This window comes from Abramis brama, assembly GCF_963993115.1.
Source record: "Abramis brama genome assembly, chromosome: 7".
Taxonomy (NCBI): Eukaryota; Metazoa; Chordata; class Actinopteri; order Cypriniformes; family Leuciscidae; genus Abramis; species Abramis brama.
Genome location: NC_139969.1, coordinates 22,789,205 through 22,815,768, shown reverse-complemented (window position 1 = coordinate 22,815,768; position 26,564 = coordinate 22,789,205). Strand labels below are relative to the sequence as shown.

The 26,564-nt window shown below is 39.2% G+C and overlaps 1 protein-coding gene across 4 annotated transcripts; it reads right to left on the bottom strand.

Moving 5' to 3' along the window:
• On the bottom strand, positions 1–25,928 carry slc12a7a (solute carrier family 12 member 7a). 4 transcript variants are annotated; one of them, XM_084119032.1, is made up of 26 exons: positions 25,588–25,854; positions 20,597–20,682; positions 20,304–20,435; positions 20,027–20,173; positions 13,578–13,632; positions 13,354–13,484; positions 12,925–13,145; positions 11,699–11,910; positions 11,323–11,487; positions 10,004–10,102; positions 9,828–9,885; positions 9,506–9,680; positions 9,177–9,295; positions 7,585–7,683; positions 7,224–7,343; positions 7,016–7,120; positions 6,758–6,926; positions 5,776–5,971; positions 5,291–5,460; positions 5,065–5,196; positions 4,796–4,903; positions 4,458–4,565; positions 2,755–2,924; positions 2,627–2,641; positions 1,089–1,222; positions 1–887 (listed from the first exon to the last, which is right to left on the bottom strand). In XM_084119032.1, the coding sequence occupies exons 1-26, from the start codon at positions 25,709–25,711 to the stop codon at positions 796–798; spliced, it is 3,342 nt and encodes a 1,113-aa protein (XP_083975158.1). In that variant the 5' UTR covers positions 25,712–25,854; the 3' UTR covers positions 1–795. The 4 variants fall into 4 exon arrangements, 2 of the variants coding, with proteins under 2 accessions (XP_083975158.1, XP_083975159.1); XR_014607028.1 differs by lacking the exon at positions 2,627–2,641 and having other exon boundaries at positions 2,751–2,924; positions 25,588–25,928; XM_084119033.1 differs by lacking the exon at positions 4,458–4,565.
• Positions 25,929–26,564: the final 636 nt, after the last annotated feature.

Sequence of the window (26,564 nt, the reverse complement as noted above, 5' to 3'; positions counted from 1 at the left end):
TATATATATATATATATATATTTATTTACACTTTTTCCAACAAGGAGTGTAATCATTTAAGAGAGTACATGAACTCTGAATTTACCTTTAGGACGGACACTTGTGAAAGCCTTTTTAATATAAAATATGTAAAAAAAAACATTCATATAAATTATACATGTTTGTTTTGAGAAAAATATTGCCAGAGTCATGAAAAGAATAGCAAACATTTTTAGGGGAAAAAAAGTAGTATTAAAACTATGAAATATTCAATACTGACAGATTTAAGGTTTGGCTGATGATATATCATACTGCACTGTGAGCAACATTGATATCAAAACTTCACAAAATCTAATGAATCAAACTAACATCACACATTACATAAAGCTCAGCAGAGGAATGCGATGAGATGAAAAGCTACATATTTAACACATATAAATTACAAATATAAACACTTTAATGATTCAAACACTGTCCCTTAGAGTTACATATCTCAGCAATAAGACAGCTGATGCCACTCTCTTCAAGTCTTATTGGATAAATCTAGGTCTTTGGCCTGTGTCTATTTAAATGATTAAAATGGACCGCATCCAAGGGCTCCGTTTACACCTGGTATTTAAAATGCATTTTCATCGATCTGATCACAAGTGGACAACGTTAAATGAGAAGGAAAAGAGAAGAATCCTCAAATGTGCAGTGCTGGCCTGTAGCTGGAGTGGGACTTCCTGCCTTGAGCCCATTTGTACAGGATCTGCGCAGCTCTGGACAGCTTCTCCTTACAGAAATGCTCTCCTCAGTGTATGTTCCTGCATGATGCTACGAGTAAATGGTGATGACCTCCCTGCCGCCACCTCGGACCAGCAGCACCCGCTCCAATCCCTCTGTGAGCACCTCCAGGAACTCCATGTCTGAACTCAGAGTGAAGGAAAAGTGTGGAGAACTGCAACTGCTCTTCAAAAGTATATGAAGGTGACATTTAAAGAACAACTCTCAGTCTGAAAGAAAATGAGAGACTATGTTATCATGATTCTCTCCATTACCCTTCAGCTACATAACAGCCCCTTTAAGTAGATGTGCCACTGTCTGCATTTCAGCTGATGAAAGGATACAGTTCTCATCCCCGCCCTGGTTTTTGGGTGGTCCTGGCATGTTCAGCAGCACCAGTTGGGCTCCCTGGGATTTGTTAACTACAACTTCATTCAGTTTCACTGCAGTGTGCATTCTTCTCACATTAGTCTGATCCCTGTGAAAAAATCAGTCATTCACATTTAGCATCAAAACTTTGTTTTTAAGACTTCACACTTTGATAAATATGATAAATCGTATATATATATTGTACATTATATAATGAAAAGACCAATAACAACTCAAAATGCAAATAAATGTAAGAAAGAAAGAAAGAAAGAAAATATTGGTATATGTCATTTAAATATTTTTTACAAGCACTATCATTCAAAAGTTTAGGGTCAGTAAGATTTTCCTATGAAGAAATAAGAAGTCTCTTATGTTCACCAGACCAACATGTATTTGATCAACAATACAGTGAAAGCCGTAATATTGTGAAATATTATTACAATTTAAAATAACTGTTTCCTATTTTAGTACATTTTAACATTTTATTGATTCCTGTGATGGATCAGTGTCACATGATCCTTCAGAAATAAATCTAATATGCCGATTTGCTGCTCAAGAAACATTTCTTATTATTATCAATAGTTGTGCTGCTTAATATTTGTTGTGGAAACTGGTGATTTTATTCTTCGGGATTCTTTGATTAATCGAAAGTTAAAAAGAACAGCATTTATTTGAAAAATATTTTTTTTTGCAACATTATAAAAGTGTTGTTACTTTTTATCAATTCAATTCATCCTTGTTGAATAAAAGTATTAATATCTTAAAAATAGTAATACTATTAATCCTATTGACCCCAAAGTTTAGAGTTTTAGTGTATGTTTGTAGTTAGTAGAGTATGTCTGAAGAATTCATTGGTAAAGTTACTTTAGCAGAGATTCATACTTGTTTGTTAATGATATCAGTGAGTATATTTTGTTGCATTTCCTTTGAAATATGTTTGAAATATGATGGGGATCCATTGCTAGGAATTATTGATAACCTCATTGACAGAGATGTGAAGAAGTATTAGACTTCAGAATTCTCAAAGGCTAGTTTTTGCAAAGGAATATATGAAACAACCATCTTCTCCTAAATGAGTGAAATGTAAAATCCATGTACATGTTAATATTTAACATGAATTAATAACCAAAAACATCTCAACAGCAAAAAAAAACAAACAAATGGGTTATTCTTATTAATACAATTAAATGGACTTAGCACTAAACATAATTAATAGCACAACGATAGCTGACAAACTGTAGATGTTATCTCTAGTAAGCACAAAGTTATTGTTGACACACATGCAAACAGAAACATCTCTGTCACAATTCTTCATGCTGACACATGCTGTGACTATGACTCACACTGACTTAAGCAGGCCACACACAGAGACGCACACCAACTCATGCTGCATGTTTAGTGTGACACACGTGCAACACATCCTGTTTACATCTACTACAGTAACACAGACCACACAATTAATGCAGACCCTTTAAGTACATCAACCACTTGCATAAGAGTCAAAGTAACTTACAGATTCTCCCACTCTCTGGAAGGACAAAACAAAATATCTTGGTGTGAAAAAAACGAAACCATTTAATTATGAAACATGATAAAACCGTTCAGATAAACTGCAAAAATGGACTTGATCTATGAACTCACGGTTTCATATTGAAGATGTCCCGCACAGTCATGTTGGCCTCCCGAAGGCGGTTGCGCTCACTAATCAGCTTCTCTTTGGTCCAGGTCATATGGACCCGGTCGGACGTGGGCGTGGGCTTGTCGTTCTGAACTGCATGTGACTTAGTGTTCTTGTCATGAATCAGCTGAGGCTGAAAGAGCAAGACACACACTGCTTACAACAATAAACTGCATTAACATTAGGTGAAAATGCTGCTGGAAAGCAGGTTGACGGGACCTAGATAGACAAACTTTGTTAAAAGACTGTGCTGAAAAGATCAGCTTGGGCCAGTGTGAATTTCCATGGTGGTCCAGGCTGGTTTATGCTGGTTGCAGATCAAGGTGGTTGAAAGTAAGAAAGTTTTGCTCAATAAGCAATCAGTATTTAAAACCAGTTGTGCTGATCTTTTCAGCAGGGGAATGAGTGTTGCAGGAAGGTTGCGATACCCACAAACACAAGTTATGGATTAGTAACCAGACTAAGAGTCACTGACAGTCAAGACCAAACACTCTACAGTACATAATATACAATTAAATAAATGTATACACTACTAATCAAAAGTTTTGGGGTCAGTATGATTTATTTGAAAGAAATGAATACTTTTATTTGATAAGTATGCATTTAACTGATCAGAAATGACAGTAAAAACATTTAAAAGTCTTTCAAATAAATGCTGTTCTTTTGAACTTACTATTAATCAAAGAATAAATAAAAAAGTTCACAGTTTCCACAAAAATATTAAGCAGCACAACTGTAATAACAAGAAATGTTTCTTGAGCAGCAAATCGGCATATCTGAAGACTGGAGTACTGGCTGCGGATAATTCAGCTTTGCTATCACAGGGATAAATCACATTTTAAAATATGTTCAAATAGAAAACAGTTATTTTAAATTGTAATTATATTTTACAATATTACGGTTTTACTGTATTTTTGATCAAATAAATGCAGCTCTGGTCAGCATAGAGACTTCTTTCAAAAACTTTAAAAAAATCTATTCAACCCCAAACTTTTGAATGGTAGTGTAGTTCGATTAAATACACAATCTTATAACAAAGCAGTATAATTAGTGGAGCTGCATGTTTTCACTCAAAATTCAAAAGACGACAGACTCTCTTAACTCATGCTCTATAATGACATGCAGACATGCTGTAAACAAATAAAATCTTGACATTTTCAGGGCCACAGTCATTTTCATTGCCCTGCTTTGCTTATTGCTAAATAATAAGGAATTTTCAAACATATGATGTGAAAACCATAGTAGAATTATAGTTGCAAAAGGCAGCTCTTGATGAAAGCTGTGGCTCTGTCATGTCTTACAATGTAAATGGTTTACCACTTTTCAACTGGGGCTGGTGCCAGAGCCATTGCCCAATCTGGAACAGAGATGCGCTTTTACACACAAAAACCCTGATGTACAAATCCTAGTCTCTCGATCAAGAGAACCTGTGATGTCAGTGGGCAGAAATTCCACAGCTCCCAAATCGGTGGAAACACAAGTCATTTCTGAGCAAGTACCAACCATAGTCAAGCACCGGCTCCAGCTCAGGCACCAGCCCCAGTAGAAAAGAGGAGGTTTGGATGGAGCAGTTCAGCAGAGTTATACAGGATGGTTATCTAATGGTAGTAGCCTTGACAGAGAGTGAAAATAGGTGATCAGTAAGAGTTAAACTCCCGAGCTATACCTCATCCTGATTTACAGTTGGCACATGTAACTTATTCTTGTGAGATGTTTTCTGGCCGCAGGGCTTCCTCCTGATGGAATTCCGGGATTCATCTGAGATGCTTTGAATCTGGCAGTCACCACAGAGCAAACAATCCAAAATTGTTAAGTAGGAGGAAGAGGCTTTATGTAAAACAGTGCTCTAACTTACTCTAATGCAAGTAATGCCTTAAAACTGCATCTAAAACTTATGATTCTGTGTGAAGTGTATTGACTGCAACCATACTGATTTATTCCTCGCATAGTCCCATAATAACCTGACAACAATGCCAAAAGAACAGATTGCTAAAGAAATATTACCTCTCTCTCCCGCTCTGTCTTAGAAAGCTGCATCTGCTTCAGCATCTGAGAGCGTTGTTCCATCACAAGGGTCTTCTCATAGGTGAAGGCCGAGATATCGCCTGCATGCTACAGAGATAATGACATAGTGGCCAGTGAAGTCATACCTAACAATGCAATTCCAGTATCTTGCAAACATTCCATCATTATAATATAATATATATAATATAATATAATATAATAATTAAAACTATATTAAAACATGATAATGGGTCAAAATTGTATCCCACCATTTCCACAACTTCCACCTTCGCTTCAAGACGCAGGTGGTACAAGAACGTCTGCAGGTCTTTCTTCATCTGGATGCTGTTGTCATCCATCTGAGCCACTGTGAAGATCCTCATCTTACACTTTCTCCAAACCTACATGATTTCAGGGCAGGGAAAAGCACTGTGTGAAATCTCTAGGTGAATAAAAGAGCAGCGCTGCTGTATCAGACATTCTGTCGCCTTCTACCTTGTGCTGGCGGAGCAGGAACGGAAGAAGCATGAGTAGACCACCATCATGGACAATCCACCAGACATCAATGGTACCCTCAGCTAACCGGTCCTGGTTTGTGGGAAATGTATCAATGTTTTTCGCCACTAACAGTGCCTGGTGGGCAGCTGTTGTCTCTCTGATGGTTTCTTTGGGGGAAAAATTTTTTAATAATTTTTACTATTCTGTCAAACTGATTGATATTTCATGCAATGTTTTCACACCATTGTGAACAACATAATATTTCACAAACTGATCTGGAATTATTTGAATTACTCCTCTTTAACCAGCTTTTTTTTTTTTCTCGGTACTTTAAGACCTAAAGCCTTCAACAGTTCACTCATAATAAAGCTCAGCTACCGTCTCAACTCTTATAATCATCATCAATAATCCCTGACCTCATTGCCTTAAGCTGATTATCTGACTTTCTAGCAGCTTAGTATCAGAAAATGTCAAGTGCACACCAATGAAGTTCTTCCAGGAGAGGGAGCTCTCTGACTGTTTCCAGTTGGCGGGCCAGGCCACCAGCACAGCATTGTGTTTCATGCCACCCAGGCCTGCGGACTGGATCAAGTGAGAGAAACCATCCCGCTGGTTAGAGGATACCACCACATGACAGAAACCCTTAGTTTTCTCTTTTGCCATGGCTGCTTTGATATTCTGCGAAGTACAAAAACAAAAACATGGATATATGTTAATAAAACTCAATGTGTAATACATTTGAATACAAAATATGAATTCAAAATGTACTGACTACCAAAAATGGGAGCTGACTGAGAGCATATGCTGTCAGAAAGGCATATGCATAAGCATATGTCTAGTTTAATTACTACTAATCTCCAGAACTTTGTTTAACATAAAGACAACATTGACTACAGGTAGATTAAAAATGACTTAAAGGTCAGGATTCTAAAGGGGAATTTGTTTTTCTGACTGTCATGCCCTGTCACCATAAGCCATAAACTTATTACAAGGACTCTTGTGCAATCTGCAGAGGGTTAGGTTAGGCGAAGTGTCTTGCTCAATGGCACAATGGTCATGGGTTGCTTCTTGCAGAGTTTGAGACAGCAACCTTCTGGTAACCAGCACTGAGTATTAAAATGTTCCATAAACTGTGTTAATCTTTCATGTGATAGTAAATTGGTGAAAAAATGTTCAACAAATAATATTGTCAGCATTTTTTAATGGAGAAATGTAGTTATCTAGGAAAGCCCTGACATGCAAGGTGACTTTTTTTCTGCCCTGTGAAAAAAAATCCCAAATGATTATTATTATTTGTCTTATGGTTGGAAGGTGACAAAAACTATGCAGTAAATTAGAAGAATGTAAGAATTCTTTTATTTCCCCCATTTGCTGACAATAGTGGTACAGAAATTACACACTTAATTGGATGACAGAATCATCTCTGTATTTGACAATCATTTGGCTTTAAGCTTATGCCTTCACCTGTTCAGAGAGCTTAGCATCTGCCCCACGAGCCATGTAGGTGCCCTCCAGCACTGAGCAGACGATAGTCAGGCCTTTCCCAGCCTTCAGTTGTGAGGTAAAGGAAAGCAGACATGGATGCTTTACCCCCAAGTCAGAGTCCAACTTTAGGAGCACCAGCAGCTGAGGTCTGGAATATGAGTTAAATGATATTTGCCTTAGATTTTTTCAAGTTTGTGGATGTTTATATAGCACTGAGGATGTGCTGGGAATGCTTGCCTCCAGTTCTTTGTGTGAGGTGGCGCCTCCTCCAGTTTTATTAAGGCATAACGAGCTGCGTTAAGGGATAATCCTCGAATCCCATCTCCCCATTCCTTCTCTGCCCTGAGGGGTGTTGGGGAAATGACATAGTCATCAATCATCTCTTGAGTTAGTTTAGAACATTTAACCTAAAAAAAAACAGTGAGTCTGATGGACACTTGCTTACCCTCTGTATTCAATGTACTTGTAAATGCATCCAGCAATCAGTATGACAAACAAAGCATAGAACCAAGATGAGACAAACATGAGGGAGAGACTCAGGCTCATCCCAAGGAAAGAGAGGGACCTGCAGACATCCAATGGTGCATTTAATGGTAGTTAATACAAGCAAACATTAACTCTGACTGCTCCAGTATACCTCAATTCACATGTAGATGGAACTAATAACCATTACACTACACCTATTTGGTTAATGAAAAACCCATGTCCATGTAACAGCATGACATTGTTAGCATGTAGGAAAACAGAATGTGCACTTCTAACAAAGCTGTTCATTGTTCCTTTGGAAATCATTAAGTGTGACTTGCCAGTGGTAGAACTTGAATCTTGGCCTCCAATTTGGGGTGCGTAGAAGTGTTTGGACAGCACAGGCCAGGTTTACAAAGAGGTAACACATCAAGAAAAACCTATAAAGTAGACATTGAAACCAAGGTTATTATAGTTAGATAAAACTAAAACCATAAAAAACTTGAATTAAATACTAGCTGAAATAAAATAAAATTAAAAACATGTATTTTATTTCAGCTAGTTGCCAAGGAAACATTTCTTATTTTCATTTCGTATATCTTGATGTACAAAACAACCAAAACTAAAATAAAAATGCATGAAAACTATAAACTATATAGACATTAAAAGAATAACATGGTGGACAAAAATTTAAATGAAAACATTCCTCAATGATACTAAAACACGAAATTCACAAACTGAGTAGCAAAACTGCATGTAATGGCCACATTTAGAGTGCAGGCACAAGTACTGTACAGAATTTCACTGACACACATTTTTATAATTATTCATAAAAATGATACATATTTATAAAATATATTAAATTATACATTTTAAAATAAAAATCACTTAAAAGTAATGGTGAGTCATCAAACATAATTTTGACACAAATCTCTATTTGCCTAAAAGCTAAAATGATATTTGTGTAATGGCTCAACGCTAAGGATTTTTTTCTTCTGGCCTGGTCGGGCCAGTGGTTACAATTTTTACTTGACCTGCCAAAAATGTTAAAAACCACAAAAAAAGTTATATAAAGTAATAATCAAATTACGACCAACAGCACAAATAATTACAATAGAACAAATATACAAATGAAATAAACAGTGCTTTTCAGGTTTTTCAGGTAGGTCTAACAATAGTTTTAAGGTAGAGAAATTTAATAATCAAATGTAAAATAACACTGCAGTCTTCACTGAATAAATTAAATATAGATTAATCCTGTTATATACTGTAATATACTGTTACACATGCGTTTTACTTCTCAACTGTTTATGTTCACTTAAGACATAACCGACAATGTTACGAGGATACTCACCAATACGGGCATGTTGACATATTTTTGTGTGAATATGTCCATTCAAGTGCACAAAGACATAAAAGAGAACTCAATTCAGTATTCACGTGCTGAGAGGCGGCTTTATGGGCAAGAGCTTTGGATGTGTGTTGCGCACAAAACTTCTCACACAGCGAGTAGCTACCGAATTGAGTTCTCTTTCGTGTCCTTCTTGCGTTTGAATATTTAAAATGGCTTACAAGACTTAAAAACACATGCAAATGATAAACTTTTGTGATGATGCAGCACTGGCCCAATCGGGACAGATGACGGATGTCTTTTACGCTGGCCCCGGGCCATCGGGCAGTCCTTGTCGAGCCCTACACATAACTATAGCCTTTTTTACACTTTTTTTGAAATTGTAATTTTCCAGCCAAAATCAGAACATATTAAAAATAATAATAATTACAATAATCCCCCCCCCCCAACACACACACACACACACACACACACACACACACACACACACACACACACACACACACAGATTCCGCCTATAATGTGATATAACTAGGGTGGAATATTATAAGTAAAAAGTGAAAGCAAGGGGAACACACTCACATTGACAGGATGGGAGCAACATCATCTAGGGAAGCGATGAGGATCCCAATCTCACAAATGGCTGCAGTTAGGAGTAAGGCCCAGGTTGGCTCACCATTAGCTTTACTATGACCAAACACCTGCCAGTGAGACATAGGTCATGTAAGTTACATCACAGGATTATAGTCAAGAAGACTATTCTCTCAACTGTGTTGCACACTTTCTCTTCTTTCTTTGTATACAATTTTTATGAGCAAGAACATTTCAAACAAACACCTGTGCCTCAAGACACGTAAAGGTCCGTTCAACTAATACAACATAACAAAAGGAAAGCCAGGGCATGTTGTTACCTGTAAGAATGGCATGATACCATCTCTAGCTATAGCCTGAAGGATCCTGGGAGCACCAGTGAGGCTCTGTAGGCCCGCCCCACAACATGAGAAAAATGAGCCAATCACAATCACCCATGAAGAAGGCCAAGCTAGTGTTGAAACAACTAGAGTGTTCTTAACTGAGGCTCCATACCTATTACGAAAGCAAGCATGCAAAAACAAGAAGAATGCATTACATGCGAAAACTGTGACTGCAGGTCTTATCTGAATGGATTTATAAAGCATTTTTGTAACCCACTGTTATTACATATTATTATTATCATTACCAAATAGCACTTACTTGTCTCGCAACACCACACCTTCAATACATGCTCCAAATAACACTACACAGGAAATGTCTGTTTAGCATAATTAAGGGGGTAATCTTGTTAAATAGTAAATTATAAAATTGTTTATAGAATGGACCATTTAAAATGTTTTCCCTAGAGGCTTTATTTTTTTGCAGCAAAAAGATACAGATTAAGGAGGTGGTTACAATAGCCAGAATTGTGCCAGTGGGAATGGACCTCTGAGGGTCTCTAAGATCTCCAGACCTGTTCGATCCAGCCATGATTCCTGTGAAAATCAGAGAAAAACATTTTATATGTTTCATAATACTTTTAAAAGACCTTTTCCACAATTACAAATGGTGAAGCCATTAATTTAACTACATTTTTTCAGTAGGGTTTTTAAACCACATCGTTTTTATACCACATAGTATTTTAAGTAGCGAAGCTATTTGACTTATTTTAGGTAGCCAGTTAATGTTGACAGATTCTATAATGTCACATTTATTCCTTGACAATATTTCAGCAATTCCTGCCAGAGATGCCCAACTAATGAATCACTTCCTTTCAAAGGATCAGCCAAGGTATCTTGAAATAAGTTTGCGATTCAGTCTGAATCTTTATAGATCACTCATATACTGAATCATTTGGAATGGTTTCTAACTCTGTGAAAAGTTCTAATTTTGAAAACAAATAGAGTGCTAGATGAACTGGATATTTACCCACAATCCTTTGAAACCAAAACTACAGATGCATCCTATCGTTTGTAAGTGGTGAAGATCTTTGTTATGTTTAACACCTGCATACACTTTGAGGACAACCCTGAGCTGCAGGTAAATGTGATTTGCAGCCAATAGAGTATAAAACACTAAAAATCCCAAAAAGCACAAGTACAAAGCTGTGTTCCCTTTCAAATGGGAACTCGCACTGCCTCCTAAGACGCTACTGGGAACGCCTCAGAATGACTGGTGTCTGAAGCACGCAGGACACAGTGTCTCATTCCCCTTCTCAGGGAACCAAGGTTACATTTGTAACCAGAGACGATTTGAGACATGAAGATTACACATTTAAGATATTTCTACCAACACAAAAACATGCATTAGATCAAAAATAACCTCAAAATGAAAGTTCATCATTCAAACACATATTACTTTCTTTTTTCCATGTGTAGCAAAATAATTTTGAGTCACATAGGCCCTCTGGTCACTTTCCCATGCTCCATGTGACCGTATAATTTGTTGAACTCATGAACCAGACCAACTGAACTGATTTATGGAAAAGATCTGTGGTCACCACTATTATGGGGCTTTTTGTCATTTTGGAAATTGAAAATCATAGTCCACACGCATCTTCATTATACTGAAAATGGGCAGTACTAAAAAAATTTGCCTTTCTACAGAAGAAAGTCATAAAGGCTTGGAATGACGTGGTAAAGGTGAGTAAATAAAATACATTTACGTTTTCTATTTCTATTTCTATTTCTTTCTCCTTTTTTTGTGTAAACTATACCTGTAACTGAGGGGAAGTAGATTCCAACCAGAAGGGTAAAGAAGGTGGTGATGTCATTGAAGACATAAGGCATTGAAATGTCCATATTGTTATCTGAAGCCCCTTCTGATTTCTGTTCCTTCTCCACTATCTCCATGTACTGTCCATAGTGTCCCCACATGTTATCTAGGAAGGACAAACATCAATACTTAGCAACACTTGATTACCACTGAGTTACCTGACTGAAGTCTTATGTTTGAGAAAATGCATCATATGATAAAACAAATCAGCTGACTTTGCTTAATTTTGTTATCATTAAATGAGGTGGTGTATAACTACTTGTTTGAGTAAAATAAGAAGTGTATAGTTTGCTGTGTATTTGTATTTGAGAATTCACCTGATATGACCCCACTGAGCAAGCCAGGAACAGCTGGAATCTCTGTCAAATTGTTAAGGGTGAAGTACTCATCACAGGTTTCATTTCCTAACATACCGTTGCAAAAATAATTCCTCAGTTTGGTAGAGTGGGTTACGTTGTTGATTACCTCCGTCTTTAGACACTTGTCAAATTCAGAACTTTTCAAGGTGCGGTTGCCTAGTAGACAGATTCTGTTGATGCACAAGAGAGCATGGGCTAGTTAATTGTGTAATAAAAGATGCTCCATAACATCTCATATAGGCTATCTTAAAATTTTAAACACTTTCATCATATTTCAATCAAATACTAAGGCATAGGCATTTCTAGTTTTTATTTAGTTTTTTTGGGTTAGGTTTTTGTTGTAACGTCACGCCAGGTAGCCCCGCCCTCAATGACGATCGTGTATACCAACATCAAACATGGACGTTGAGAGAATGAATGTGGAAGTTTCGAATCGGATATTTGACAAATTTCTCAAGTTCCTCAAGGAAAACCATAAAGGCCTATCGTGTCTTCCAGTCAAGCCTCAGGGACGTCATGAGAATACGAATGTGTTCTGTTTTGTTTTTACACTCTTCAACAGCACCACTGAGGCTCCTGTGCGAGAGAGCACGCACAAACGGCGAGAACTGCTCTGATTGGCTGTTTTGTGATTGATTGCATTGCGTCGCTCTCAGTGGAGATGGACAGATTGCTTGTACACTTATCGCTTATTCGCGTCACTTTTGTTTAGGACACAACATAACAATTTTGCTTTCCACTGCGCAGCTTTTATTTATTTATTTTCTATATAAATATACGCTAGACAAATGTATACGTCTAAAACGCCTCTGGAGACTGTTAATCTTTACCATTTAGCTGTGCTGCGGATAATATTGTATTGATAATATCATATGTAATCTCTTTATATTTAGAGAGTGTGCGCAAAGCTAGTCTGTAGCAAATGGTCTTCTTTCACCGTTTGCTTATTGTGATAACATAAATGATAGAAATTGATATTTTTCATCATTTTGATTTTAGATGTATTTATTTGGGTTTATTGTTCAACATAAAGAAAAAAAGTTTCTATTTCCATGTAGTTTTGATTCTATTTCTATGTAATATTTCGGGCTTGAATGTGAGACATAATTTGTACTTGAAGACAACATAACGTTTTCCACCATTGTGTTTAAATGTCCATGTAAAAAAATCACTGCATTACTCACTGAAAACTGGGAGGCTTGATTGCGCTTTGGATGACGCCTGCGTAAATTGCCATAATTGACAGCACCACACAGGACAGGAAGATCAAGGCCAGTTTGTTGACATATTTCACTCCAACAAACACTACCAGGGTCATGATAGCTAAACAGCATGTGCCATAAATACGCATGTTATTTTTCATCAATTCTTCTTCAAACACTTTGGCAGTGGGCATGATGTATATCTGTAGCAGGGTATAAAAGGAAAGAGAGAAAAGTTTTTAAGTTAATCTGATTTTTGAGTTTATGTGACTAGGGCAATGAAAGGGTAAGTTGATCAAATCTGCTGACTCGAGTTAGCTCAGTGCTGACACAAACTCTTCTGCAGTGCCAAATGAGCACTGTATTTGCTCACAAGAAATTGTTAGTATTGGTGCATAAGGTTTGACTCACCAAAAAAATTTCCATGGTTCCTAATATGTACATAGAACCTGCAAATGTGGTGCCCAGGTAGAAACACAGACCCACTGCTCCTCCAAACTCTGGACCTAATGCTCTGGAGATCATGTAGTATGAGCCACCAGCTAAAGTGGGAAGAGAATCAAGTTGACTTGAAACAAATATGGAGCAAATAAAAATAACATATACAAGAGTGACATAACAGATTGAAATCATACCAGGCACTACACCATTAGTTGCAATGGCACTCATTGAAATTGCAGTCAGCATGGTCTATGGATGAAGAAAAAGACTGATGTAAAACAAAACTTATATATGCTTGCTTGCAGGGTAATTATACTTTTTAGTTTCGTTTTTATTTTCTATTTTACTCACAATTTGGTTTAATTGTTGTTAGGTTTCACTATCGTCAGTTTTAACTGTTTCAGGGCTTTCTAGTTTCAGTTTTTGTTTTAGTATTAGTATTTTAGGGCTAATGTTAAGTTAATGCAAGTACATTTTTCAGCAGGGTCTAATGTTATTGCTATCCTATGTAACTTTTCACTCTAGTGGTTAAAAAAAACCCTTCATCTTGCAGAAGAACATTGTTAGATTATTACATTATTATAGTTTTATCAAAGTTTATTTAGGTAAAGACATGATTAAAGATGGATATTTTTACACTCACATTAATACAATTTTGTTCATTTTTATAAAAAAGTTACATAGTATAGCTTTAATGCATACGAGTTGCAATTGTAATGATACAGGAGATTGAGAAGGATCCATTTGCAGCTTTATTGAAGGAACGTCAAACAGGCAGGGGTCAGAGAACAGCAAACAGGGAAATCAGAGGTCAACACAGAGAGAGTAGTCAGGTAACAGGCAGAAGATCGGGGCAGGCAGCAAGAGACAATAATCCAAAGGCAATCCAAGTCAAGACAGGCAGCAAGCAGGCAGAAGTGAGGTAACAATCCAAGGTCGGCAACAAGATCAGTAGACTAGGGTAAACGCTCAGAAATTACAGGCCGTGGCAATGCAATACTTCGCACTGATCTTCTATTTGAGTGTGGTTTAAATAGAGAGTCTGAATGAGGTGCAGGTGTGTGCGCAATCAGTCCCAGGTATGAAGCATTATGGGGATTAGAGTTCCCGAGAGAACTAGTATTCCGGTGAAGGCTCCCTCAGGTGGTGGAGAGGAGGCGGTGCGGGAGCCCGCTCTGTAACAGAGCCCCCCCCCTGCGAGCAGCTCCTGAGGCGAGAAGGCAGACGACGCCGGGGTCTTCCACGGGGTCTAGGGGCCGGTTTTCCCGGGTATGTTTGATGAAACTCTTCAGTGAGTGATGGGTCCAGGATATCTCCGGCATTGACCCAAGATTGTTCCTCCGGACCGTACCCCTCCCAGTCCACCAGGTATTGGAGGACGTTACCCCGGCGTCTGGAGTCCAGCACTTCGTGCACCCGATACGCCTCCTCGCCGTCAATCAGGATGGATGAGGGGTCTGGAGCTGCAGCTCCCACCTCCGACGCTCCTCTTGGCCCACCGGCAGGTTTCAACAGAGATACATGAAATGTGGGAGAGATGCGGTAGTCAGCAGGCAAATCCAAACGAAAAGATACAGGAGAAACTTGTTTTAATATCTGAAATGGTCCAACATACCTGGGGCTGAGTTTGCGGCAGGGAAGTCGAAGTCTCAGATCTCTTGTGGAGAGCCACACCCACTGACCAGCGCTGTACTTCGGAGCAGGGCGCCGATGACGATTGGCCTGTTGTTCTTGTCGTCTGACTGCATGAAGGAGATGTATATGAGCCTGATCCCAGATCACCTCGCTCTTGCGTAGCCACTCTGTGACAGATGGTAGTTCCGTTGGTTCCCCTGTCCAAGGGAACAATGGTGGTTGAAAGCCCAAGACGCATTTAAAAGGAGTGATACCTGTGGCAGGTTTGATCAGTGAATTTTGTGCGTATTCGGCCCAGAATAGATACCGGCTCCACTCGGCTTGTTCCCTCTGGCAGTAGGATCTTAGGAAACGTGTGACATCCTGGTTCAGACGTTCTGTCTGTCCGTTGGATTGTGGATGGTACCCTGAGGTCAAACTGATGTTGACATTTAGATTTTTGAAGAATGCAGTCCAAACTCTGGATGTGAACTGAGGACCCCGGTCGGAAACAATATCCTCAGGTAAACCATACAAGCGGAACACTTGGTTGCACATAATTTCAGCTGTTTCTAGAGCAGTGGGGAGTTTGGGTAAAGGTATGAGACGGCATGCTTTGGAGAATCGGTCGACAATGGTGAGTATGGTGGTGTGTCCTTGCGATTTAGGTAGATCTGTGATGAAGTCAATTGCAATATGGGACCAGGGGCGGCGAGGTGTGGGAAGTGGTGTTAACAGCCCAGCAGGTAATTGTCTGGGTGATTTGGACGTATTGCAGCTGACACAGTTCTTTACATGTATAGTGGTGTCGACCCGTAGCGTCGGCCACCAGAAGCGATTCTGCAAGAGATGAATGGTAGCCGTGATTCCTGGATGCCCTGAACTGGGATTGGAGTGCACGTGATCAAGGAGCCGGGAGCGGAGAGTTTCTGGAACAAACAGTAAATTATCCGGACATTCAGAAGGGGGTCTCACCTGACTGTTCGCTTGTTGAATCTCCGTGACCAAATCCCACTGTACTGGAGCTAACAGTAGATTTGTCTGAATTATGTTCTCTGGAGTGTGGTTCTGAATTGTACCTTCTGTTTGACGTGATAGAGCATCTGCTTTGATATTCTTGGTTCCTGGTCGATATGTGACAGTGAATTGAAATCTAGTAAAGAATAGTGCCCATCTGGCTTGTCGTGGATTTAGGCGTTTAGCTGACCGGAGATACTCCAGGTTCTTATGATCGGTTAGGATGACAAAGGGTTGGTTTGCTCCTTCCAGCCAGTGTCGCCATTCTTCCAGTGCCAATTTCATTGCGAGCAATTCTCTGTTCCCCACGTCATAATTTTGTTCAGCTGGCGAAAGTTTGCGGGAGAAGAAGGCGCATGGATACATTTTTTCTGGGTTACCCTGTCGCTGTGATAGTACAGCCCCAACTCCTGTGTTAGAAGCGTCTACCTCCACAATGAATTGGCGTTCAGGGTCTGGATGATGGAGGATGGGTGCAGAAGTAAATCGGGATTTGAGTTCCTTGAAAGCCTGTTCTGCCTCCTCTGACCACTTTAATCTAGTCGAATGACGTTTGGTCATTGCGGTTAAAGGAGCCGCGATGATGCTGAAATTTCTAATGAACCTTCTGTAGAAGTTGGCGAACCCCAGGAAACGTTGTAATTCTTTGAGGGTTTGAGGTAGCGGCCAGTCCAGAACTCCTTTTACCTTTCTTTCGTCCATAGCGACCCCTTCCTGACCGATAATGTAACCCAAGAAGGATGTTCTTGTCTGATGAAATTCACATTTCTCAGCTTTGGCGTAGAGTTGATGTTGTATGAGTCGCTCAAGGACCAGCCTGACCTGCTGAATGTGTTCCTCTATGGAATTGGAATAAATTAGAATGTCGTCAATGTAAACGATCACCCATTTGTCCAGCATGTCTCGGAAGACGTCGTTCATGAAGGATTGAAACACGGATGGACTGTTGGATAAACCGAAAGGCATGACCAGATATTCGTAGTGCCCACTAGTGGTGGAAAACGCCGTCTTCCACTCGTCCCCCTCACGAATACGGATCAGATTATAGGCGTTGCGTAAGTCCAGTTTAGTGAAATACTGGGCTTTGCGGAGTTGTTCAAGTGCCGCGGGCACGAGTGGTAGGGGGTAGCGGAACTTGACTGTGATATCATTTAGTGCCCGGTAGTCAATGCAGGGTCGTAGACCACCGTCCTTCTTCTTGACAAAGAAAAACCCAGCGGCAGCAGGGGAAGTTGAGGGTCTGATGAAACCTTTGGATAATTCCTCATGGATGTAGTTTTTCATGGCTTCGGATTCAGGTTGGGATAGAGGAAATATCCGTCCACGAGACGGAGAAGCACCCGGAAGGAGGTCTATGGCACAATCAGTAGGGCGATGTTCGGGGAGCTGGGATGCCTTCTTCTTGCTAAAGGCTTCGAGGAGGTCTGTGTATACAGCAGGTATGTTAGGTTCCTTGTTAGCTGAGGATTCAGGCTCTGTGTTTTGCAAAGGAATGTGATTCACCCTAGGTAGTCGGTGAGTTGGGCTGGTGGGATTCGAGGGCTCACTTTTCGTCTCTTGAAGCGATATGCGAGTCACAGGAGTCAGGCAGCGGTTCTGGCATGAAGCATCCCAATGTATGATTTGACCCTCCTTCCAGGAAATGTGTGGGTTATGAGCGTGTAACCAAGGATGCCCCAATATGATGGGATGATGGGGTGATTGAATGACATAAAAACTGATGATCTCTGTGTGCAATGTGCCAACGTGAAGTTTAATCTCTTCGGTGATGTCCTGAATCCTTCCCTCTCCGAGGGGTCGGCCGTCTAACGCCTCCACTGCCAAGGAGGAAAGACAAGGCGTTAGATTGAGTCTGCATTGTTCAGCAAAAGTACGGGACATGAAGTTTCCAGCAGCCCCGGAGTCAATGAGAGCTATGGTTCTAAAAATCTCTCCTCTTATCGTGATAATTACTGGCAATTGGAAACTGGATGGATTCATAGAAATCTTAATGCGTGGACTCACCGCACGGGAACTGGCAGAAGGACGGGTTGGGCATGCAAATTTCATGTGTCCTGATTGACCACAATACAAGCACAATCGGTGTTGTATGCGGCGCTCTCTCTCCTCTGGAGTGATGTGAGTAACACCAATCTGCATGGGTTCATGTTGAGTGAGTGTTTCGTGATGATATAGCTGCAAGGGTCGAACTGATCGTCGTGAGCGAATTAGATTATCCACTTGGATAGCTAGATCAATGTATTCTGTCAGAGTTCTCCCTTCATCACGGCAGGCTAGTTCGGACTGGAGTTCCATGGTGAGACCTTTGCGAAAGAGAGTTTTCAGAGTGCTCTCGACCCAGTCAGTTTGTGCTGCGAGTGTGCGGAAAGTTAGAGCATATTCGGCTGCAGTTTTATTCCCTTGAGTGAGAGATAGTAGTTGTTCCCCTGCGTCTCCTCTCTCAGTAGAATGTTCGAAAACCTGGCGGAATTGTTGCAAAAATTCACTAAATGAAGCGAAGGAAGACCCATCAGTTCTCCACACAGCTGTAGCCCATTCTAGCGCTCGCCCCGTGAGCAGTGAACAAACAAACGCAATCCGGCTTGCGTTGGTGGTGTATAATGACGGTTGCTGCTCCACAAAGAGAGTACATTGAAGCAGAAATCCCTTGCATTTCGTGGGGTTTCCATCGAACTTCTCGGGGAAAGCCAGCCGTGGATTTACTGAGGAAGTGGCAGCCGGTGGAGGATTTTCTGGGAAAGAACTGGCAGGTGCAGCAGGAGGATTTGTGATCGCAGTTTGTAGTTCTTGCAGACCCTGAACCAGTTTCTCGGTGAGTGAAGTCAAATGACTAAGTTGATGGTGATGTAGATCCAGACGAGATGCTTGAGAGGTAAGTTCAGTGGATATCTGCAGAACAGCTGCTGGATCAGTTGATGGCGAAGTATTCTGTAATGATACAGGAGATTGAGAAGGATCCATTTGCAGCTTTATTGAAGGAACGTCAAACAGGCAGGGGTCAGAGAACAGCAAACAGGGAAATCAGAGGTCAACACAGAGAGAGTAGTCAGGTAACAGGCAGAAGATCGGGGCAGGCAGCAAGAGACAATAATCCAAAGGCAATCCAAGTCAAGACAGGCAGCAAGCAGGCAGAAGTGAGGTAACAATCCAAGGTCGGCAACAAGATCAGTAGACTAGGGTAAACGCTCAGAAATTACAGGCCGTGGCAATGCAATACTTCGCACTGATCTTCTATTTGAGTGTGGTTTAAATAGAGAGTCTGAATGAGGTGCAGGTGTGTGCGCAATCAGTCCCAGGTATGAAGCATTATGGGGATTAGAGTTCCCGAGAGAACTAGTATTCCGGTGAAGGCTCCCTCAGGTGGTGGAGAGGAGGCGGTGCGGGAGCCCGCTCTGTAACAGCAATTATTTAATTGTCTTAATTATTAAGTTTTATAGGATACCAGGCATAGACAAAAACTCAAAATGAAATTAATTTGTGATCATTTATATTTTATAAAATTAGCTTGAGTTTATCACTGTCATGTTAATCTTCAATTTTAAAAACCCAACACCAGGCTTTGAGCAGGCCAGTAAAATTCTTCCACACACCAGACCCTGTTAGCCATATCAATCTAGATCTGGATTTGAGTCATGCTGAAACTGTTGCCACAATGTTTGAAGCACATAGTTCTGTAGAATGTGTGTGTTCTATAGAATCAAGATTTGTCTTCACTTGAAGAGGAAGTGTTGACATACTTTGGGCTATGTCACATTTTTCCTTTTGTGTGTGAGACAAAATGGCATTAAAGCAATGATCTTTAAGAAATGCCTTCATGTGCCTTTACATACAGCCATCAACTAACACTTATCGCCAGGTTGTATAGCCCTACTCCTCTACGCCTCCCCTGACATGCCATCGTCTCGCGCCAGGTCCACCCCACACTTTTGAACTTTGAAAACCCCTGATCTAGGTAAACCAGGTTAGTGTGTCCAAAAAAAGATCTTTTAAATTGTCAATGGGAAAAACTCACACAAGAACAGCACATAAAGATGACAGCAAGGGCCTCCATGATTCCCGCGGTACCCACTATCCACGTGAGCCGCAGGAACAGAATCACACCCAGAATGTTCTGCATGCAGGGCAGGAACACTCCTATAAATGTGCCCATCTGAGGGCCCTTCAAACAGATTGACACACAAAGCAAAAAAAAATTAAGCCATGTAGGGCAAAATGTCTGTTGAAGCTGAATTCAATGTGTGTTTGAGTCTCCTATAATCATCTCAGTGTGAGTCTGGTTGGAGACTCACCTTCACGGTGACTCTCTGAATCCCATCCTCACTCTCAGCCTCCTCATGCTCGATGACCCCCTGGGTTATGTTGGTGTAGTTGGCAAGTTTGTTGAGGAGGGATGACACCATTGGAGTGCTGTCCATCTCGTCCTGTGAGTAAAGACATGGAGGAGCTAAATAGTTTAATATATACAGCAGTGTGTTGTAACTTGGTGAAAAAAATAAATTCATCTCATAATTTGAAGCATTTAATTTTAATATAAAGTGCTCCAACAGCGATAGAGGTGTATGGGTTTCAAGCAGTTTGTTACCTCATAGAGAGCCATATTCTTGCCGTAGATGCTGTCATCATGATCTGTACTGATTAAGGAGCTGGTTTCCCTGGGGGTATCCTCACCTGGCAAATGACAGGAAACATATATTTTAGTTTTGAGATAGGTTGATTTTCAGCGTAAAGGCTAGAATATGCTATAACACTAGCATAATCGCTGAAGAGATTTTAAAACATTAGGCAGAATGCACTCACTGAAAACTGGCGATCATATGAGGATCATACTACCAGACTTTCAAGTTGTTCTAAAACAACAAACTCATGTAAACACATTCCTCACTTCTAGATGCAATACAGATGAAAACAATAAGTGTTCTAAAATAAAAAAATATGTTTCTGAAGCTTAAAAAACCCAACTCTGTGACCATCATAGAACTACCGGTATGTGATTTTCTCTGAAATCTGTCAACTCCAACTGGCCAAAAACTTGCTCTGACTTTCAGCAACTAAATTCGACTCGCTCATTTAGACTGCAAATCTGAGCAAAAGACATGAAATGTAGGCCTACAAGTAAAAAAAAAACAATAAAACCGAAAGTGTCAACTGTATTAGACAAGACATGTTTATTCTTGTCTTGGAAAAAACATTACAAAACCAGCATATTTTCACATAGGCTATCTCCTTATCGTTTTAGTCAAGAAATAAAATTAAAACCTTTAATTTACTAGATGCAGTTGATATGTTTAACAACCGTATGCTCACGCATAACTCTTTTAATATATTTTAATTTGTTTATATCTAAACCTAAACCCTCACAGAAGCAAGTCTGTGAGCTGTACACGTCTACCGCACATGTGAATACCTCTGCCTGAAGGTAAGAAACTGTAAAAATGAAATTGATTGAAACGTTTTTCCACTATATAAAATCCCAAACGCTCAACAAAACACTAATGCAAAGTTGATTTAAAATTTTAAGCTTATTCGTGACATTTTAGTGATCTTTTGATGATCCACATCAATGAGATTTAAACTCACCTATCGTCTCTGCATTCAACTCTGATTCGCCATCCATGCTGAGAGAGGGCGTGAATGTGTCTGACGGACTAGTGAGAACCTTTTTACCTAGTCTCTAGTTTAATTAAAACAGGATACACTGTGCCTCAGCAAAATTCCGTAGTCTCCTCTGATGTAAAGCTGTCTTTTGAACAGCACTACCGCAGCTGATCTCATTTGAATTTCGATGCACTGCTAAACGGACGTTGGACCGTCTGAGTGGGATTTGTGTTCCAGCAGTTGTCCAAGTCTTGTACTTCTCGTATCGGATTGTCTCACTCTCTCTCTCTTCTTTGCTCATTTTTTGGCTCTAGTATGCTGTAGGCTATGGTGACATCAGCCTCTCCCTGCCCTCCAGTTTGTTTTGTGCTTTCTGAGGTGTAATAGCAGACTGACTGGTGGCACTGAGCGCAAGTCTTATAACTAAGCTTAACTTGCGATATGTGATTGCACATTATTTAATGCGATACTCGATATGCGATACGATAATGCTTAAAGTGAGTAAAATAAACTTAAATTATCTTTAAAATATATTTAAAATGATATAACCTACATACTTGTTTCATTTTTGTTTTGCTGCAGTGTTTTACTGTAGCATAAGAAGTGTTATTTTAACATCAGTGTAAACCACGGGGTTTAGGGTTTCAGGTAGGCCTAGATTTATTTAACAACAGAAATTGAATAATCAAATGTAAAAATAAAACAGTGCTTAGTTTTCACTGTATGAATTATACTGATTCTTATTAAAGCTACAAAAGTTATTCAGCCAAGAGCAGTGAGTGATTTTCTCTTTCTTTTATTCATGACCCCAGTTATTCACTGTAAAAAGTGAACAGTTGGATCAACTTAAAAAAATTACTTCAATTGGTAACACCTAAAGAAATTAAGTTTTCTCAACTTAAATTATCACATTTTATCGTGAAAAACGTGATAATTTAAGTTGAGAAAACTTAATTTCTTTAGGTGTTACCAATTGAAGTAATTTTTTTAAGTTGATCCAACTGTTCACTTTTTACAGTGTTGCAAGCTGTTGGAATATGCATATCGTGATATATACATTTGCGATATTACGATCATTTCGATATATTGTGCACTGTGCAGCCCTACTAGATAATTTGTGTTATTCCAGAAACATTTGTGGAATGAGAGGAAGAGTCTCAAGTGTCTCAACATTTAAAGATTTGAATGATGAGCATTTAAAGATTTATATTTAATTCAAAACAATCTGTATAAAATAATTATATTTATTAGTTTATAAGAAAGCAGATTTTAAAAAAGTAAATTGGGAAATAGGCTATCTACAGTATTTAATTTCAGTATTCTATTTTCACATCTTTTTCCACAGTGAGAACAGAACAATAACAGCGAAGGTTCATCAAAGGCTTTCAAGGCTTATATCCTTTTCCTGTGAATTCCTTCCGTGTGGCTTGTAAATTGTGTTTATAATCCTCTGCGCAGATAGTTTTGTATATGAATGATGAAATCCCAAAGGGACTAATTTGTGATGTTTTGGAAAAGCTCATATATTTATCAAGACCGGAATTGAAATCTATAACAGATTCAGCCAAATCCAGCTTTGAAAACAGGGTATACACTACAGTTCAAAAGTTTGGGGTCGGTAAGATTTTGAAATGTTTCTTAACAAGGCTGCATGTATTTTGATCAATACAGTGAAAACCGTAATATTGTGAAATATTGTTATAATTTAAAATAACTGTTTTCTATTATTTATTTTTTTTATATTATAAATGTATTTTATTCCTGCAATAGCAAAGCTGAATTTTCAGCATAATTATTCCAGTCTTCAGTGTCACACAAACCTTCAGAAATCATTCTGATATGCTGATTTCATGTTTAAGAAACATTTCTTATTATTATAAGCTTCAGAAGTTGCTTCAGTCCAGTATGGCTGGTATAAAGCACGTGATGTGGGAAATACTATAACACCTGTCTTTAATATCACACTTAGGAAATGACAGGAGAATCAACTAACACAACCACTTAACTCACAGACGACACATGCAGGACAAAGAACTAAGGAGAACTCAGGGCTTATATACAAACTGGGTAATCAAAAACAGAACCGGTGCGGGGAACTAATTAACCACCTAGGAGACTAACTAGTGAACTAATGACCGAGAACTTCAGCAAACAGAACCAGAAACTGAACAGAAACAGAACATACACACTACAATGACCTGAAGGTGTTTTACAGTACTATTGTGTTAAAAGGCCTTTTACATGTTAAAAACATATGAACTTTCATATGAACATATGAACTAATGACCGAGCACATCGGCAAACAGAACCAGAAACTGAACAGAAAACAGAACATACACGCTACAATGACCTGAAGGTGAACATTTTTACTATTGTGTTAACAGGCCTTTTACATGCACATATGCACTTTCAATCAGAGGGTAGAAAGCATGTAGAAAATTGTGTACAACAGGTTTTTCAGCAATGTTATGTCCATGTTGATGATATATAGGCCTTAGAAATTCATGTACTGCACCAGAAGAAAAGGTTCTATATAGAACCTTAAAGGGTTCTGTCAGGTGCCTCATATACAGAACCTTTAATAATGAGATTTTTTGATGGATTTAGTTTTAATTAAATAATTTAGTTTTAATAAATGTTTTATTTTGATTCAATTTGATGAATTAAACAGCTTGTAAACATACTATATCACTAAAGGAAATGAAACATGAAAGTATTATGTGGTCATTTAAGACATTTACTCCTTATACAGAGCCTTTTTGGCATAAAGGGTTCTTTACCATTGAGTCTAGAACCCCACTGAATCTTTTTTTCTAAGATATGATAAAGTAAAATATTTGATAAAAAAATTATACAGTAGGCTTTATAGGGTTAATGAGGGTTATATCAACTGATAACGCAATCTATACAAAACGCCTTCACAGCACGAGAAGGTATTTTCGCCAAGCTCCGTTTATTTTAAAAAAGGGAACGGCGTAATTAAACTTATTTTTGTCATGGAATGTTTTAAATAGGCCAATTTATAGGAAGAGGACAAATTTCATAATGATGAGCCACAAGCTCTGCTACACGCCTATGTACACACATAAAAGAAAACATCTGGATTATGCAATTCTTATGTGAAAGTAAATGGATAACTATAAACTTTAAAATGATTACGCCTGTTCCAATTGTGTGCCAAAAACAGAATATAAAGGATCATTGACCAATTGGCTCTTGGCACCAGACCAAAACTTCTACTTTTTATGTAAATAATGATACAACACCACAACAATGAGAAACCGGATGCGGCTTAAATACCTTATGAATAAACTGACTCTCATTTAGCTCTGATTTAAATTCTGTCATCATTTGCACCCTCATCAAACCCGTCTCACTTTCTTCTGTGGAATATAAAATATAATTTTCACAATGTCTCAAGGTTATTTATTTATTTTTGTCCATACAATCAAAGTCAGTGCTCACCAAAACGGTTAGGTTACCAATATTCTTTAAATATCTTTTTTTATGTGCTCCAACATGAGGATCGACACGAGGGTGAATAAATGATGACAGAACTTTCTATCTCTTTAACTTTGAATGTAATCCACAAATTAAAGAAGTTCAGAATATCCAGAATAGAAGAATACTCTAGAGTAGTACAACGTGGCTTTAAGGTCTCTTTTGTTATGCACAAAAAAGTGGCGGAACAGTGTGTTGCAATTTATCTAAAGATAAACACTGAAAAGACGTCAGAGTAAGAGAGAAACAGGAAAGTGGAAAAAGGGCAACAGGAAACTGCCACTTGTTTACACTCCATGAGGATATGATTTCACAAACACATGTCAGTAAACAAGACTCTCATTTGCTTTTGAGGATGCACTTACAAATACACTTGTGTTTAAAAAACCAAGCCTTTAACAGGAAGCCTTTAAAAGTTCTGCTCTTCTGTTTGCACATGTCTAGGCAGGATTTTTTTTCCCCCCAGAAAGCTCTCACCTGAGTAGGGTTCTGCTAAAATATCTGGCTCCTCCTTGTCCTCTTCTTTCAGTATCTCTCCATCATAGTCTGCATCTGATAATGGGGTGTCCTCCACCGGCACCACTGTAAAGTTGGTGGGCATTTTCCCCTCACACCATGTGCTCTGTGTTTTGTTTTTTGAGTCTTTTTCTCTCTGTCTCACCCCAAGTCTCCTTGGCTCGGCAGAGTTCGAAGTTCTCTGACTTCTTCACAACTGTTGTTCAGACGCATCAGCCCATGTGATCTCTTTCCACCAAATAAGGAGCATTACACAACTCCTCCCTCTGGGCGACGGGCCGTTCTGTCCTGCCACATAGCTCTGAGCTGGTGCTTCCTGTTTTGTGTTAACTGCCCTTCTCATTGTACCCGTGAAGGCTGGGAGGGAGGTGATTGTTTGCCGTGTCAGAGTCATCTGAGACTGCACAAAGTGATGGGAACAAAAGGCTTAACACAATGTGGCATTCCTCAACCCCAGCCCAATTCCCTGCCCCACCCCCTCCTGACGTTCCTAGCCTCAAAGGAAACGTGCAACAATCACTCCATTCAAGAACCATTAGGACTGGAGAGGAGTTAAAGGGACAGTTCACCCAAAAATTTTAATTCTGTCAGTAATTACTCACCCTCATGTTGTTCCAATGCCGTAAGGCTTGCTTTCATCTTCAGAACACAAATTAAGATATTTTTGATGAAATCTGAGAGCTGGCTCAGTCCTCCATAGGCTTCTATGGGATTGAAACTTGCCGGCCCAGAAAAGTTATTAAAGACCTCGTTAAAATAGTCCAAGTGACTACAGTGGCTCAACCACAAGTTTATTAAGTGACGAGAATACTTTTTGCATGCAAAAAACAACAAAAATAACGACTTTATTCAACTATTCATTTTCGTCTATGTGGGCCTTAATGAATTCACGCAGTGTAACAGAGCAGCGCTTCTGTGTTGTACGTCAGAACGTAGGC